Source organism: Canis lupus, chromosome 36 (genome assembly GCF_003254725.2).
Source record: "Canis lupus dingo isolate Sandy chromosome 36, ASM325472v2, whole genome shotgun sequence".
Taxonomy (NCBI): Eukaryota; Metazoa; Chordata; class Mammalia; order Carnivora; family Canidae; genus Canis; species Canis lupus.
In genome coordinates this window covers 21701919-21717799 of record NC_064278.1, presented here as the reverse complement: position 1 = coordinate 21717799, position 15881 = coordinate 21701919, and the positions used below count along the sequence as shown (strand labels likewise).

General features: G+C 40.0%; 1 protein-coding gene across 1 annotated transcript in view; it reads left to right on the top strand.

The window, feature by feature from the left end:
- Positions 1-15881, top strand: part of PDE11A (phosphodiesterase 11A) — a 363233-nt gene that overhangs the window by 169692 nt on the left and 177660 nt on the right. Inside the window, 1 exon segment of the mRNA XM_025460463.3 lies at positions 8290-8422. Within this exon segment, the coding sequence (XP_025316248.2) occupies positions 8290-8422 (133 nt within the window).

Below are 15881 nucleotides of genomic sequence, written 5' to 3'. Positions count from 1 at the left end.
ATGGAAACTAAGAGTTATTAAAATTTTATCTGTAGTCTCACAACTAGGAAATGTAGGGCCAAGATATGAAAAACCCTTCCAGATTTGCTTGGCTGTGAAAGCAAGCAGTTGTCACTATATGATGCTAAATTGTAGACATCAACCACTCACAGTGATGCCATCTGACACCCATCCAAGAGTCACAAGACTTCCCCAAAGTGACACCAACTCCTGTGGGTGATTAAATCTCATCTAAATCTCATCATTCTAATTGTACAACTTGAAGAAATGAAGGAGATAAAATGTGTTCTTTGATCACCATGTCTTAATTTCTAATAACACAGAATGCTTAAAACAAGAGAAATAAGAGTGTGATGAAGTGCCCTCAGGCAAGGCCTTAAAGGAAATCCATTAATGGGTCATGATAAGGTTTTGGAACTTCTGCAATTTAGAGCACCTTCTCACCTACCACACTGGGAGAATTGACAGGCCAGCTCTGCTTGCTAATTACACTCTCTCCCATTACTTTTTATGACTAAAAGATTTGTTTGGTAACCTTCAAAGACATACTGAAGCCAGTAGGGGATTATTCATGTCCCAGTTCTGGGTATTCAAGACTCTTCCTGCTGGGGTGCTGGCTTTGAGTCCCACTGGTATTGACTTAGTTCCTTAATCTCCTAATTAAAAGACAACTTCAAATAATGCTGCACAGCTCGAGGCTTCAGGAAGGACCCAGGGATAGATAGGTTTACCTGAAAAGAAAAAGTAAGGGATAGAGTTTCTCTTTGTGAACCAAAGCTCAGAACAACCTCTAGTCAGTAAAACAAAATGGCAAATAGTATCAGGCACAACCTATAGATCAAAAATCAGTTTTTGTTTGCAAAGCAGAAAAAAAGAAGCATCTGTCCTAGAGTTCTTGGAGTCCTGTCCTGCCTCTTTGCCTTTCTGAATCCTGCCCCCACTGGATAATACTCAAGCTAACAGAGGGCAATTGACAATCATTCCTTCACAATGAGAAAATAGATGTGCCTATGTTGACACTTCTGCTTCCAACCTAATGATATATTTTTAGTTAATGGTCACAGTTTTCTTCAATGATTGTTATAGGACATCAAGGAGAATATATTAGTGTAATCTTAAAAATATTAAATGTGAGATACCTGAAGATGACGAGGAAGAAATGTCCAGAAAGTACTTGGAGATATATATATATTGGAAGTCACAGTGGGCTGCTGTTGTAGATGTGAAGATCGTCAGTATATACTTGGTTTGGATACAAAGTATGTGCATGGAGCCACAGTTTGTTGGTTAGCCTCTTCCATTGTACCCTTATTGATCATTTCCACCATGTATCCTCAGTTTTAGCTCTAATATTTATCATATCAATACAGAAAACCTCACACTTCTAAAGCTTTACTCATATTGTGTCTGGATTGTTTTTACCTTCTTTTTCTGCCAGATGAACTTTCACTTCCACAAAGACCAGCTATACCAATTTCCTTTTGGGAAGTGATTTTCCTAATACTATTCCCAACCTAAACAAAACTGACCCTTCTTTTTTCTGTTCCCATAATGCCTTGTACATTTTTTCTGTTAGGGCACTTACCACAAAACATTGTCATTGTTTATGAGCTCCCCAGGGGTGTGGCCCCTTTAGCATCTTCCTATACCTCTTTTATATAGGTAGAGACAGGGCTGAGTTGACCATCCATATATAGATGGGTTGCCATTGCCAACTTCTTTAAGCAAAAAGGAAAGGACCTTTATTGATGTGTTCATGCAAGATTTGCCCCACAACTGTCCAGCACTTAGTAGGGGACATGATCATTCTTGAATGATCAACACATGGTTATTCTTAAAAGAGCAAAGCCTTGGGAGTCTCTAATGAAGACTAAACTCTAGAGTTGAGAACAAAAATGTCAATTAAGACACAGTCTAGTGATTAACATTATTTTATTCAGGTATTTTGTCTTCTAATTTAGAGACCCATTTTGAGAATTAATCTTTAAAAAAGTCTTAAGTGTATTTTCATATAGTTTTCTCTGTTTGAATCTTTAGCTAATATAGGTTTTTCAGACAATTGAAGATGGTGAAGTTACTTGTCCAGAGGTGTTTTATTTTGCCTTGTTTTTTTTTGTTGTTTTTTTTTTTTACTTGTATTGATTCTTTCCTTCACTACTCTGCAACTTGTCCTCAGGTTTATATCTTACCTCACTGTCCCTCACTTCAGGGGCAGCCACATTTCAGGAATTATGTCTTATCTATAATATGGCAATTCTCTTTTATCCTTCCACTGTCAATATATTTGAACTCATGAAGCTCTCTTTGAAGTCAGTGTGAGTCTCATATTTGGAAGCAAGATACTGATGAGAAAGAAGACTCTAAACTGCAGCCCTTAGGAAACTCACTTAAAAACCTGCACTTCCTATGCACCTGGCTTTAGTAAAATACAAGTAAAGGATTTCTTTACCATTTTCATGTTATTTTAAACAAGTCTTGATCTCAGGAAGGTCTACTTTTTAAAGAGTTAAAATAAACTAAATGGCTAATTTTTACTTTTTAAGGAAGTGTCACTGAAGTTACGTGACAACTGTATTTATTTTCCTTTTCTCAGACTCTTATTTCAAAGATTTTCATTTTTCTTTGAGCCAGAATTTATTTTAACATCCCCACCTTAAGCGTCAAAATAGTGTTATGACTTGAACATGAGAGGCTATTAAACATGGACAGATATTAAAACATATAAAATTTGGAAGGATTTTAATGGTTTCTCAAAACTTTTGATTTTCAACAACAAATGAATACTGTATAGAATTTTAAGCTATTTTCCCCCTCTCTGTGGTGCTCCGATACACAGTAAATGTCTTGGCAAAATATACACAAACCCAGCGACAGTCACCCCCAGACATCCACTTGCCTGAGATGATTAGTAAGTGTCTTTTTCTTTTTGCTGAAAGAAGGGTCAGCCCAGCCCTATTCCCTGCCTAGAACAGAGAAGGGTATGGGAGAAGCTGAGGGGCTATTTAATGAGGAAACTTCTGGTAATGTAGATGCAAACAATATGGCCTTGGGAACTAGGGGGCAAAATACTGTACAGAGTGTGGGGGAAAGGATTCTTCCTTTACTCCATGAAACTTACACACCCTCGAGTGTCTGATCTCCCTCAAGCGGCTTCCAAGGTTTTGACAAGGGGCCTTCAGCGAAAGAAGTAGTCTCCCTAGAGGGGTAGAGTGAGGGGTGAAGAGAAGACTTGGAGGTTTCTGTGGTCTTGCAGTTATGCCATGGCAGCTAAGATCCACTGAACTGACATGATCTCATTTGCACCCACAAACTACAAAATAATCAAATTATTGATGTGTTTCCAAACTGCAGTAACTCCTTATCTTGGTTCTGGCCCAAACTGAAAATCTTAGTGCTGGATTTGATATCTTTGGTCAGATTTAGGGGGCTCTAGAAAGTTGGTTAATTCAATTTTGGAAATTAATTTAAACTTCCAACAACCTATTAAAAAAATAAGACCTGTTAGAAACTATCAACCCTGACTTTTCTGGTAAGAACAGGATCTAGAACAAAGGTGATGGTCATCCCACCCCCATGCTGCTCAGACCCCATGGAGAAGACTCTTCTGGACTGGCTATTAATCAGCAGGGATACATTAAGATTGGGACAATGAGAATAAGGAGGGCATGCCAGAGGAGGAGTAGCTGAAGGGATTAGAGCTGGTCAGAAAAGAATGATCTTAGGTGGAAGACTATGGGAAACATGTTAATTGCTGCCAAATATTTCAAGGGCTGTCAGCTAATGAGATCCATGATCCACAGACCATAGGACTGGGAACAAAGGATGATTATTGGGAAGTAAGTTGAGCTGCCACAAATGGAATGGGATATTTTAGTAGGTAATGACTTCTCTATCACTAAAGGCATTCAATTTGATATTAGATGTCCATTCATCAGAGAGACTGAAACAGGGCCATTGTCAGCTCATATAGTGTCTCTGTGAGAATAGAAAAAGTACTTCCTCTAGATGGATGCAACGCTAAGCCAACATGCACAAACAGGCTAGATTTCAGCCTCCGTTCATTCCTTTTGCAAGGTGCCCCTACATAGGGCAGAACCTGCATAACCACACACGGCTGTGTCCATGATCTTAACATGTTCTGCCCCAACAGGGGCCTTTATGAAAGAACTGATCCTTTAAGCCAGATGTGTCCCTCAAAAAACAGAAATAATTTGGGCCCTTTCGTTTATGATTAAATTCACGACACTTCATCACTGAAATATACAAAGGGTACTGTCACATGCGGAATTTACTTTAGAAGCTATTAAAATGTCGATACTTTTAAAAAATGCTTACTGTGGGCTAGATAATATGTTAAGTACTTGTATAAATTATCACCTTAATCTGCACAATAACTAAGTAGTCGTACTATACTCGTTTTATAGAGGAAGTGTAAGCAGCTTGTCTAAGATCATTTTCCTTGGTAGTGGCAAATCTTCTTAATCATAAAACCAAATCATCCTTTTGAAAAAAAGCAAGTTTTTGAAAGCTCTAACTCCACATCATGATTTTGCATTTCAGTAAAATTTTAAGATTTAGAAGGTTGAATTGGTGCAAAAGCCAGAATGTGATATAAATACTGCGAGTGACAATCATCCTTCCTGACCATCTTTCTGGACCAAGCATGAGCTTGGTTTAATGTGCCCTGGGCCTTAGGTTAATGTACATGGGCAACATTAAACTGAAGGAACGGAGAGGTGGCTTTCAGAAAATCTGCTTGCACTATTGCAACATTAGTTCATTAAAATCTCCTCTTCCCTCGCCTTACCCCGATCACAACAGCTGTGGTGGTTGCTTCCCCCCAGCACTTCTTTTGCATTCATGATCGGTACAGTGGACTTGGCAACTAGTCAACACAGCCATGAGACACATTTTTCATGTGAAATTTGAAATGGGCGCTGAAATTGTTCATTGTGTGTCAGTGTGTTTATTTTCACCTCCCCAACTAGGTGGCAACCACCATGAGGGGAGTGACTATGGTTCATACTTTCTAGAAACCACCTCAACTCTGCTTACTACACACAAAGCCTTGCACAGAGTTGAGTATCTTACATTGTCCTACAATTTTAGAGTGATTGCAGTACATATGCAGCCTGAACTAAACCCATTCTAAGCGTGTTTAGATTTAGAATGAATCATCCAGGAGCCCCTGCTCTGTAAGTGTTTTCATCATCTTCCTTGCAAATTGGACCTACGGCTCTAGATGATCAAATCCAATGTCTTTTCCTTCCTCTTCCTTTGACTGCATGCAGTCTCAGACTGAAGTGTTTATGATCTGCAATATCTCCCTGAAACTCTCTGTGATGCGGACTGCCACTCCCTTCTTTAGGTGAAAACCTGTTGTTCTTGCTCAACTCCTACCCATTGACTCCTTCTCTGAGAGGCAAGAAGACAAACAGAATAATCTAGGGCTCTGCAGTCACACTTAGCTAAAAGTTCTATCTCCACTTAGGAAAATTATTTAGCATCTCTGAGCCTCAGTTTTCTGATCTGTAAAATGTAGAGAATTGTACTCATTTTGTAGGATTAATGTGAGGATAAAACAAATTAATTAGATAAAGCACCCAGCCAGGCCCTTGGCCTACCTTGGGTGCTGATAAATTTGCTTTCCCTTTTTTTTCTTTCTTCCCTATCCCCTGCCCCTTTATTTAGCCTTTCTTCTTCTTCCTTCCCCTAGATACAGATTTCCCTCTGTATTCGCTCCCTGGGTGATCTCACCCATTGTATTCTCCCTGAAGACAATCCCAACTCCACAGATTTTTCAGTGCTAAAGACTCAATTGGGTTTTGTTCCTGGATTTTCAACAATAAATAACGTGTTCCAGGTTCACAAATGTCTGTTATCTCTCCTCATCTCCCTCTTTTCAAAGAAACTTGCTTCTAATAGTGCCACAGGCATACAGGAGCAAAACGTAAGCCACACTGTCTGCCCACCACCCAGCTCTGCAGAGTACTCTGCAGGACCTCTTAAGAGACCAGCATCGTCACCTCCCACCTTGCTGGTCTGCATTTCATCTCTCTTAGCCAGTCTTGCTCCTTGTCCCTGGATTGAGCGTCTCCAAGTCATAGCTCCAATCATGTCACCTCCCTGCCCAGTACTCTCCAACAGCTCCCCGTTGCCTGTGACTAAGTTTTGGTCAAAGCTTTGATCAAAGCCTCCACCTTTAAGCCTTGACCTTTTCTTTTTAATTCCCCACAACATGAATACTGTGCTTCCACCAAAGAGGATTACTCAGTGTTCCAAGAACACAGCCTGTACTCTGTCTATGTCTCTGTTCCTACTGTTTCCTCCTCCTCTGGTGTTCTCCTCCTCACCACCCCCGGTCTCTCTTTGCCAAACTCTTGCCCATCCTGAAAGACTCAGCTTAAAGGTTTTCACACTTGTTGATGTAGTCCCTTCCTTCAGGTGTTCACCAGTGGCCCTCTGCCTCTCTTCTGCCCCAACCATTTCTTCCCTGGTCCCCCACGGTCTGGCTGGCGGCAGCTCTTCTGCCCAGTGCACTCTAGCTCAGCATTTTCCACACTCTTCTATCCCAGATCACTTTTTAAAAATTGTAGAATGGAATAAAGTACACAAGACGGCGCAGAGCAAGTTGACAGACCAATTAATCACTGTATGAAATGAGCAGCATCCAGTCACACTCTTTTATAAACTTAGAAATGGCTTCATCAAGTTGGCTCCTCCTATCAGTTACGTTATCATGTTTCCTCCTATATTTTGCTTTCATTGCAGCACAACATAAAATGTCCCTTCTTTCGGTCTAATGTCACAAAGAAGACAAAACATGCAATTTGTGTTGCCTCTTTGTTTGTTGTAGAAAATAAAGGCCTCCTCTTATCTTTGAAGTCCTCAGTCTCCTTATTACTTTGCTTAAGGCACCGTCTGAGAAATACATGACTCTGATTTTTAGTGCAACTTCCACTTCTCAGCCAGAGATTGAGAGAGAATAAATGGATGTGTTAGCAGTGTTTAATATATGCAGGAAGGGATGAATAACATCCCAAATAAATGTTACATTCACCAGACCCAGAGCAGCCATCGTTACAGATGACATCCACTGACAGTGCTAGAGAATGCCTGCACCTCCCACTTCTTCATGCATCTGGTGGCCTCTCCGTGCCACGAATTCTCGGGATGGCGCAAATTCCACACTGCAGCACAGTGCTGCATAGTAACAATGACCATTAACTGTGTTTAGTGTTATTCTTGCATATAAGGCAGTTCAGATTAAAAAGTCAATAGACTCCTTCTTAACTATTCTTGCTGTGGTACACTCACTTATGTGTGCTGGAATCTAGGGTTCCACAGAATGTAGTTTGGAAAACATTGCCCTAGTTATACTTGCATTACTTATGTAATTCCAGTTATCATCTGCCAAGCCACGAATCTCACATCTTCTACCAAAATTTTCCTTGACATCACTAATTTGAACAGTATTCGGTTTTGCATTTCCATAGCTCCTGGCAGTGCTCCATATGTAGTTGGGGGAGAAATGATAGAAGGGAAGGAGGGAGAGAGTATGGAATCTGACTAATTCTTATGCCATTTCTGTAAAGGTGATGATTGTAGTGAAAGCTATACAAGGGGAAGCTCACAAAACCATTTTGCATAAAATTCCTGTCCAAATCAAATATGGATATAATTTAAATTATTAGTGCAAGGGGTCAGTAGAATGAAAACAGGTTTTCCAGTAAGATTTTGTAAGTAGGAAATGTATTTTTGTTAAAGTCTGAGACATACCACAAAAGTAGTTAGTGATTATTGAGATTACACATGGGCTAGGTCTGCTGTTTTGCTGCATTTAAAATTTTATAAACTAATATATTTGCTGATTTTTCCCCACTCTGAGGTTTAATTTTTCCCTATGTCAAACACCAGTCCGCTCAGTTAAGGGATGTGGGCTGAGTAAGTCAGTGGAACTTATTATTTATTAACCTCCTATTGTCAATTCCGGTCATCACTTGACTACTGACTTTATGTCTGTCTGCTTTGGCCTAAATACAACCTAGAGCTGTTCTCTGGATCATGGAAAATCTAATATTTCTTCCAATAGATTTGATTATTTTACATTACAGCAGACAAGTTTTTTTTAAGTAGCTACTGATAATTACCTCGCTTTTCTGTGACTCAAGTCACTTATCCCTTCTTTAGGGGGATAGATAATCCTATTATGATTATAGTTTTATGAGATTTACTTTCAAGCAAACTTACATTTCTCTATTTTCTCACTGCCTGCTTTGGTTTTGATAGTTTCAAAGAAAGCATGGAGAAATCATCATATTCCGACTGGCTCATTAATAACAGTGTTGCCGAGCTAGTGGCTTCCACAGGCCTTCCAGTGAACATCAGCGATGCCTACCAGGATCCTCGCTTTGATGCCGAGGTAAGAGGAATTCTCTGGTTGCAGTCTTAAGGTTCACTTGTCACACTGGTGATGGTTTGCTCATTGAAGCATAAGAAGGACATCATATATATCGACAGGTTTTTTTTTTTGTTTTTTTTTTTTGCATCTTTCCCCTGTGATCAGACTTAGCATTGCCTGCTGTTGAATAACAGGAAAACCTCCTCTCTACTCTCATTTGTGGCAAAATGGGTATCTGTTATGTATTTGTTTGATGCTCTTTTACAATTGGATACATTTTATATTAAATGTACCCATATACAAGTACCCATGCATTAAATCACGAACACTTTCTATTAAACATAGTTTGTATTAAACTATGAAGTAGTTATTAATAAAAATGTGTATATAACATCATTATTTCCCAATAGATGCTAAAACAACTACTGTGTCTTTTAAAATTGTTCCCAAGAAATGGTAAATTGGTTTGTGTTATTGTTTAATGTTAATTTTGCAGGCACATTGTGCTATATATATACACACAGAATATAGTAAAGTGGTATAGGTTCTGACTTGCAGATGTTTAAATTCTAAGTAGCTACAATATCACACAGATAAATTTACATGAATTTATAAAATCTGTGTGTGTGTGTGTATTCAATAATTTACATGTTTCCTATTCTAGACTGCCAAGCTAAGATCTAAAGAGTAGCAGGAGTTTTTTGGCAAGGAAGGTGAGGAGATGTGTTCCAGGCAAAGCTGAGAGAGCACAGGGGCTGGGGTGGAGAAGTGGGGAGCTGAGAAGGGTTAATGCTGCTGAAAGCTCCAGGGAGATGAGGCTGGAAAGGGAAGCAGAGGCCAGATTGCTCCAAGACTTTGAACACCATGATAAGAAGTTTGAGTATTTGTCCTAGGCAATGGGGAGCCAGTAGTTGGGTTTTAAATCAGGGAAATGCAGAAGTTGTATTTTAGAAAGATCACACCACCTCTGTGACTATAGCACAGAGGACAGATTAGCAATAATAGCTGAACATTTAAGTGGAAATGACATCTCTGGAGATGGACAGGGATCCCTTCAGCCCCAGTCTCCGGACTCCACAGTTCTCTTCCTCAGGCCTGCTCTCTGCTGTCCCATGTCTGGGGTAGGACATGATGTGACAGGAGGCTGCAATCTAAACTTAACTTCGAACTTCAGTCATGTCATCTTTGCGGATCTCTGCAGGAAAATTTTTATTCTCCAAAACTCACCATCTCTCTGTAGCTGCCTGGAGCTTTATTCCCCCCAGGCCATGTCCTCTAATAGTTTCTATTAATTCTTGAGCATGGAGCTCAGCTGCTCCTACCTTGCAAATCCTTTCACACACTCCCAGTCTGGGTTGGGTATCTCTGCAGCATCTCCCTCGGCTGTCCCAACCCTGAGCCCCTTGTAGCTCTCTTCAGTTCTGATGCATTATTTCTGAGCTTTGACTTATCTTCCTTGGAAAGTACACAGTCTGGAGCTTCTTTAACTGTCCTCCTTTGTGGGAAAATATCACCAACTTGGTTCTGTGGTTGGCAGAGCAAAAATTATTTCTAGAGGTCAATATTTGTATACTTTAGCATTACGATTGAGTTAGGACTGATTTGGCAAACTTGTGTTTGCCATGTTTCTTTCTTCCTTGCTTTTAGAGAAAGAATACTGAAGAACAAATATCTAGACGGTTTTATGAAGGAATGCTCTCAGTATCCTATTATTAACATCAGTAAGAGCTGAACAAGCTGAAAGGCTTGCTATGCAGAAAAATCATTCATTGCCAATTCCTTGTTGCCAAGTCATCATATTAGATTAGATGTCAAGGGATCATGGTTGATTCTTATCTCAAATTTCAGCGCTAAATTTGGTATGGATTACTGTTATTCTGCTCTTAGCTTTGGACCATGAAGTCCAATTTTGGGGAAAAGAAAGAATCAACAAATTACACCACTTAAAAATGTTGGTTACTAAGCCATATGTAAAAATATAACAAAACATGAGGCAGTGAACACCTGCCACCCAGTTTAAGCATCTGTACCTTGGAGAATGACATGCTGGGTCATAGGTTTCAACATCTTTGCCTTTATCAGGGAAGGAAAAATTCTCGTCCAATCATTGCTCTTTTTTTTCTTATGAAAAACAACACAATATCTCAAGAATACTTCTTACTCGTACAATTTAGTGATCTTGAATAAACCATATACTTATGTCTACAGACTCTTACCACATCTCTTCCTGATTAGTGAGACAGCCATTCCACATTTTCCCTGCGCTCACAGCCCATTCCAATAAAGCAGAGTGCTCCACTGATCTATAAAAAGAACAATGTGGACTCGTGAGCAAAAATCCAGCAGTTATTTCTATGGGATCGGGCATAAAAATTTCATGCTTTTAGCCAGTAGTTAGAAGCAATGATGTCTGAAGACAGTAAACTATGGTAGGTTAAGCAGTGACTATTTTGTGAAATCACTTTCTACCCTCTGATAAAATAAAGCATGTACTTAGAGCAACGTTATTTCTTGGTTTTCCACCTAAAATGCTTTCAATCTGCTATATACCGAGTACTAGATTTCAAGTGCAAATCTGAAGATGCATTATATATGATTTTTACATGGTCACTTTGCATGGTATTGGAATTTATTTATTTATTTATTTATTTATTTATTTATTTATTTATTTTTAAGATTTTTATATATTTATTCATGAGAGACACAGAGAAAGGCAGAGACACAGGCAGAGGGAGAAGCAGGTTCCCTGCAGGGAGCCCGATGTGGGACTCAATCCCAGGACCCCAGGGTCATGACCTGAGCCAAAGCCAGATGTGCAACTACTGAGCCACCCGGGTGCCCTGATACTGGAATTCAAAGTTACTTTATGTTTCCCTTCTCATGCTAAGGGGAAAAATTAGAAAGGAATTAATCAATGCAGATGGAGGTGAGAGAGAGAATTCTGCCTAAATGCAGGCACTTAAGTAGATATTTCCTGCGAATGTGTGTGTATGTTGTAGTATGTGTGTGTGTGTATGTGTACACACATTATGTATTACTCCGGGGAAAGCAAAATTATTTATCTGCTTAGGTCTTCTCCCTTCTCAAGTATATTTTGCCTCAGTGACAGGAGTCAACTGTTTGTTAATAATGAATGAGACTCCAGACTAAGCCGCCATGCTAAGAGACTAAGAGGCTCCAACCTTCTCCCCATGAAGCCTGATGTAAGATGGTGTAGATCATAAGATAAAGACAACCATTTAAGATAATATTTTTTATTAATGTTTTAAGTATTTTCCTCAAGATAAAAAAATATGAGAAAATGAAATTGTGGGCAGCCCGGGTGGCTCAGCAGTTTAGCGCCGCCTTCAGCTCAGGGCGTGATCCTGGTAAACTCCAGGATTTTGGTAAACTCCAAAATCTCCAGGATAGAGTCCCACGTCAGGCTCCCTGCATGGAGCCTGCTTCTCCCTCTGCCTGTGTCTCTGCCTCTCTGTGTGTGTGTGTGTGTGTGTGTGTCTCATGAATAAATAAATAAAATCTTTAAAAAAGAAAAAAAGAAAATGAAATTGCATCATTCTTGCACTAAAAGTAATTCTGGAATCATCCTAGAAATAGAGGGTAACTTTTAGAACTGTGTTGTCTTCCTGCAAAGGTTTGAGTCCTCTCTTCTTGGTCTGCTATGGATCTGTAATTTTTATCGGTGGTCATAGCTGAGTATTTATTTATTACTGATAGAATATAAAGAAATTTTTTCAGTCCAGGATTAATTGAGTATCTCCCAGAGTTTTCTCCACTGGAAAAAGTGCTTGCTTTTTGGTTCTCTACACTCACTAACTTCCTTGAATAGTTTGAAGCTGGTTAACAAGAATGAATTTGCAGAGTGGTAGCACAGGTAATCCCTTTCAAAGCATTTCCTACTTTTCTTACAGATTTTCTCAACATATGTCTATACAATAAACTTAAATCTGCCAGAAATACATTTTCCTGAATAATGGTATCTACCCTCAGTTTCTCAATGGTTCAGTGGCTAATTCTGGCAACCTGAATTCTCTTTACTGAACATGAAGAAGGACCCAAATTCATCAGACAGTGTAGTGTCTGGGATAGAACACCCAAAAATGAATTGGCTTTATTCTGGGGTTTCATACTATAGGTGTGTCAACTTTCAGTTAATAGGAATATTAGTGATTTCCTTAATTTACAGATAAGGAAACAGAGAGCTGGAGTGTCTTGTCTAAGGCGACACAGCTTCCTCAAGATAGGGCACAGAACTAACTGGACTTTCTGATTCCTAATTCAATTCCCTAACTGGCTTCCTATGTGGACCAGCTGCAGAGGGGCTCTCTGGGCAATGGAGCCCACTCCATCTTTCCTCTGTCCACAAAGGCACATGAACGTTGGCCAACAGACCTACCTTTTTGTCCTGTCTGCTCCACTCACCTGTTATGTCATCTTGGGCATACTACTTGCATATGTATTGTAACATGTAGAATTCTATATAAATATTTTGTAAATGATGCAATCTTATATAAATGTCGGTGAAGATATTCATCTGATTAAGAACTAGTTTCTTCTTTTGGGGTGGGGACAGGTTGGCAGAAGCAGGTCCTTATCTCTAAATGCAGGGCCTTTTTACAGAGCTGCAGACCAGCAGACCTTGATTATAGATAAGCCAACTTCAGTTCTCTTCATCCACAGACACAATGGGGAAGGAAGAGGAAAGTCTCTAGCCAAAGAGGGGAGTTAAAAGTGAGTGTTGACAGTAAAGAAGAGATGGTGGCACTAATCTGATAACCTGTAGCTCTTCAAGTCAGCCAGGTCTCTGCTTGTCTTCTCAGTAACAGATGTTAGTTACAAAGGTGGTGAAAGCTGGATGCATGTCCCATGGCCTTGGGCTGCCATGGAGAGATGATCACCATATCCTTTCCTAAAGGAGCCAGCAATATGCAGACTTGGCTCTTCACAAGAATGGCCAGACATCCAGGGGCCAGATTACTAAGGCACATTAAGGATGATCAGATTTCAGGAGCCAGCCACACTGTCCAGGTCCAAACAATCCACCAATCTTTAAAACATAGCTGAAAAGCCAGTGACACTGGTATATCTCAAACACAGCCCTGTTGCCTGCATTCAAACCACAGTATCAGTTAAGGCAATAGGTAAACTCCAAAATCTCCATGGCTTGACATAAAAGGAATTTAGTTTTTTGCTTATGCTAAGCCCAGATGGACACTCCTGATCATTGGCACTGCATAGGGAGGTGTTCCTTTCCCCATCAATAAAATTGTTTAGCAACCTGTGATGAATGACTCATCTAGTAAACCATCTTGTAGAGTCTTCAGATCACTAACTGAGTGCCAACCCCAATACGTCTTCTCATGTGTATTTGGTGGTTTCTTCTCCAATTTAGACCAACATGAGAAGCTTGTCAGTTTGGGGATTCATGATGCCAGTGGCATTCTGTTAATAAGAGAGAATTTACTCTACCAAGCTTTGCCTTAGCTGTTCAATTAAAGTGGAAACTAGATTTCCAATTTCAGTGTCTTTCCTACCTTATAATAACTCCAGGGAAGTCCTTAAAAATTCTGCCCAAAGATATGCAGCAAGAGAATGACCCTTACTTTGAAATCTCAGTTTTGAAACTGTTGGTCTTCCTTTTAATAAAAACTACAAAAGGATGTGTTTCATGTGATAGAAAGCCCATCCCAGGTGCTGCCAGGAGCCTGCTGTGAAGGCTATGGGGCAAGTAATCATAGTTGTCTACCTGCTGAGTATTCTCTTTGTGATTGTATTAAATATTTAATGGAGTTCCCTCCCTGTGGGAACAGAGCAACTTAGAGGGCAAGGCACAGTGATTACTTGCCTTCTGTCTGCCTGTTTGAGTTGACTCCTAGGAGCGGCACCTGCTGAGCTTGATAGTCTGCATGGTTTTAAGGCCAAACTGCTTGGTTTATGGGTGGAAAATGATGATGGAATAGTTATGTAAGATACCCATAGAGCCAGAACTAAATTTCTGAGCTTTAAATTCTACAACCTTATGAAGATCGCTATATATTTATTCTGTTACATCCTCCATGGAAAGAATGGAAGACAGAAGACAGAAAAGATATACCTGATTATTTTATTTATAGCAGCTCAAAAAACCCTCATGTTCACAGGTTATTGTGTAGATGGGTTTTGTAGTTTTGCTCATCATTTGCTCCTTGGAAAGAGGAGGCCCACACTCGGCTCCTGAAGACACGGACAGAACACCATGTGTATTAATTTTCTATCACTCCATAACAAGACACCGCAAATTCAGCAGCTTAAAACAAACATCCGCTTCTTATCTCACAATTCCCATAGGTTGGAAATCTGGGCACGGCAGAGCTGCATTCTCCACTCTGGGGTCTCAGATGGCTAAAACCAAGATGTTGGCCAGGTGGCATTCTCATGTGGATTTTGGCACTTTTCAGAGCTTATTCAGGTGATGATAGAATTGAGTTCCTTGAAGTTGTAGACTAAAGTTTCCATTTTCTTACTGACTGCTATTAAAAGGTCTCTCTCAGCTCTTACACACTGCCCTTAGGTGCTAGTCATATGGCCCTCTCACAACACAGTACCTCACTTGCTCAATGCCAACAGGACGTTGGCCATGACTGAGGCTTCCGTGATGTCAGGAGTGACTCACGTAATCACAAGAGTGGCTCTCCCATCACCTCTGCCACATAATGTAGCCTAATCAAGGAAGTGATGATCCTGTCATAGTTACAAGTCCTGCCCACACTCAAGGGGGAGGATGGTACCAGACTTGTACAAAGTGGAGGGTGGCAGGTCGGAATCTTAGAGGCCATCTTTAGAATTCGACCTACCACTCTATGATAATGACTACAATTGCATCCACACAAAATGTCTCTATCCCATAGGACCTTCCGTATGTCCTGCTATGGAAAAATATCCACGAGGAGAAAAACCACAAAGAAGTATGTATAGAATAATGTATAGAATAATATATGTGCATATATATACACCTATGTACATATATTTTTCTAATAGAGCTCCTAAATCTAACATGTCCAAAACAGAGCTCACAATCTTTTTTTCTCCCAAGCCTGCTCCTCTTTCTGTTTCCCTGTCTCTATTAAGGCAACACAATCCTTCTTGATGCTTATGACAAAAATTTTATAGGCATCATCCTCTCATTTACACATCTAACTCATCAGGAAGTCCAATTGGCTCTACTTGCAAAATTTATCCAGAATCTGACCACTTCTCACCGCTCAACTGCTACCAACCAGGTCCAGCCACCCTCATCTCTGGACTATTTTCCATGGCCAGAGCCTCTTAATCTCTGCCCCTCTATATGCTATTCCCTATAGAATAGCCAGATACTCTTAATTTTTAAGTCATATCATGTCACAACTCTGCGCACAAACTCTTCAAAGCCTCCTTATGTCACTAGAGTAAAAATCAAACTCACAATTCTCTTAGAGCTTTACAATGCCCTACACATCTGGCA